The sequence below is a fragment of the Trypanosoma equiperdum genome (assembly GCF_001457755.1).
Source record: "Trypanosoma equiperdum strain OVI genome assembly, contig: ctg_1782, whole genome shotgun sequence".
Taxonomy (NCBI): domain Eukaryota; phylum Euglenozoa; class Kinetoplastea; order Trypanosomatida; family Trypanosomatidae; genus Trypanosoma; species Trypanosoma equiperdum.
In genome coordinates this window covers 7,390-9,571 of record NW_027123818.1, presented here as the reverse complement: position 1 = coordinate 9,571, position 2,182 = coordinate 7,390, and the positions used below count along the sequence as shown (strand labels likewise).

Genomic DNA, 2,182 nt, shown 5'->3' with positions numbered 1-2,182 from the left:
CGCAGTCTATTCCCTATGTTTTCTTTTAAAGGCCCATTTTCGCCCACTGTATTGGCCAATGGTAGATGCTGGTTTTTGTATTGCTTATACGGGTTTCGGTTGGGTTTCCTTGCTTGCTCGGCACTGTCTATTCATCCGTACTAATTTTATTTATGTGTTGCCTTTGCTTAGCCAAGGTGCATGCTATAAGCCTGCGGTTCTTACACAATCCTCCGTTTTCTCGTTTTTTTCTAAGGTCAAACAGATAGTTGGCTAGAAGATGATGAATTACTTTTGCCGTTCGGCCGTGCTCACTGTGCGCTTCCAGTTAAAATGGATTTGACTGTGCTCTTATAATGCCAGCTCATCTCTAATATGTTAAACCTTCCAGTTAAGTTTCACATTTTCAAACCTTTACAAGTTCAGCTCCAACAAAACGAACATACTTGTTTTAAACAATGACGTTGGCCATTGTACTTCGGTTGCAGACCTGTACGGCTTACTGTTGTTGCTGTATCTTTAGACGCGATAACACTTTTGTTTAGATCATCCTGGTCTGTGGGTTGCTAGTCTGGACGTTGCTGCCTCTGCGCGTAGTTGAGCCTGCGTTTGCGGTTGTCTGTGTTGCTTGGTTTGTTTTCTATATGCCTAGGGGGCTTATTAGCTTTCGGTTAACGCATATTTTGGTAGGTTATTTGTCGCCCTTTCTATTTTATTTCCACTATTGGTCAGAACCTGCAACAGTCGCCATACGCGGTCCTATTTATAAGCCTCAAATTTTTTTGTTAAATGTGTTGTTATAATAACTTGTGGTTCTATGTTCCGTTTCCATACCACATTAATAACGATATAACGGGATTGATTCTGTTGGCCGGCCAAAGTTGCTTTTATTTACTTTACATACTCACCTATTTTCAGTCAATTTTTACATCCTCCTTTTAAACGGTTTCTGTTCACTAACCTCTGGGTTGTCATCTACCTTATACTCTTGATCACTGCTTAATCATTTTTAATTATGAAGTGAATTGAACCTGGTTTTGTGTCGTTGGGTTGGTTAGAATTACGCCGATATGAAATGCTACTCGTATCATAACGAAAAATTTCAAGCCTAAACAAAGTGCTATTAACACCGAAAAATTAGATAATTTAAGCAGTTACACTTTTTCATCTTCTTCTGTGCACAGCAATCAATGGTAGCTCCTCGTTTAAAAATCTTATAAAAAATATTATATCGTGTCTTACAGCTGTTGGTAATTATTACTATATTTGATTAAAAGAAGTATTCAAGATTACTTCACACTTACCCGATATCTTAATGATGGCACTCCTTTCTCAAATCTTGATGTTAGGAAACACCATCATATTAAAAAGTACATTAACCAATATTTTCATTGTAGTACCTATCTATTTTTGAGTGAAATATGTCTGACACAGTCTCCTTCGTATCGTTTCCTCTGTTATGTGTTCTGTTGCTGTGAATTATGTCTTTTTCCTTCTTTTTCTGCTCGTACATTTAACGAATACTAAGAATATTCATTTGGCGTTTACACTAGACCATTTTTCCCTATTGTCCTCTCCATCATCTTCTAATTTATTATGCTTTCCACCGTAATGCCTATACACTGAACTATTCATATTCCACAGCGTTTTCTATCAGTTATTCTAATTGAACATTTACTATTTTTAAAATGATTCTATTTCAGCCACACCCTTAGTCTTAAGCACAACTCTTATTATAATATTAGTTAATACATACTCACAACACTAACCTGTCAGCGTGATTCTAATTAATTCTATTACTATTATAACCTCAACTAATATTCATAAAGTAAATAAAGTAACCCAGATAGAAAATATTCACAATAGCTCTTTTCATAAATTATAGCGCTGCGACGTTACACCCATGGGTCACTTTCATACATTTTACCAAAATTTCATACTTTTCGAATTTTAAAAAATATCAGTATTTTGCACAATTTCATTTAAAAATGTTAAAATATATCAAATGTTAGAAAATATTAGAAAATTATTTCAAAATATAAAATTTTCATAATCTTCATAAGGTTCAGCAATATTTCTTAGAATTTTTAAAATTATAATATGCCACCAAACTCATAAAGACAACAACCATACTCAGAGCCAATTTCTCATTGACGAAAAAACTTTCATTTCGCCACCTAATCTCGTCTTTTTTCTTGTCGCC

The 2,182-nt window shown here is 34.7% G+C and overlaps 1 pseudogene across 1 annotated transcript in view; it reads right to left on the bottom strand.

The window, feature by feature from the left end:
- Positions 1 to 2,083: 2,083 nt before the first annotated feature.
- The window catches only part of TEOVI_000748900:pseudogene, a 1,553-nt pseudogene continuing 1,454 nt past the window's right edge, over positions 2,084 to 2,182 (bottom strand). Inside the window, exon 2 of the mRNA in view lies at positions 2,084 to 2,182. This exon is cut by the window's right edge and continues 732 nt beyond it. Within this exon, the coding sequence occupies positions 2,084 to 2,182 (99 nt within the window).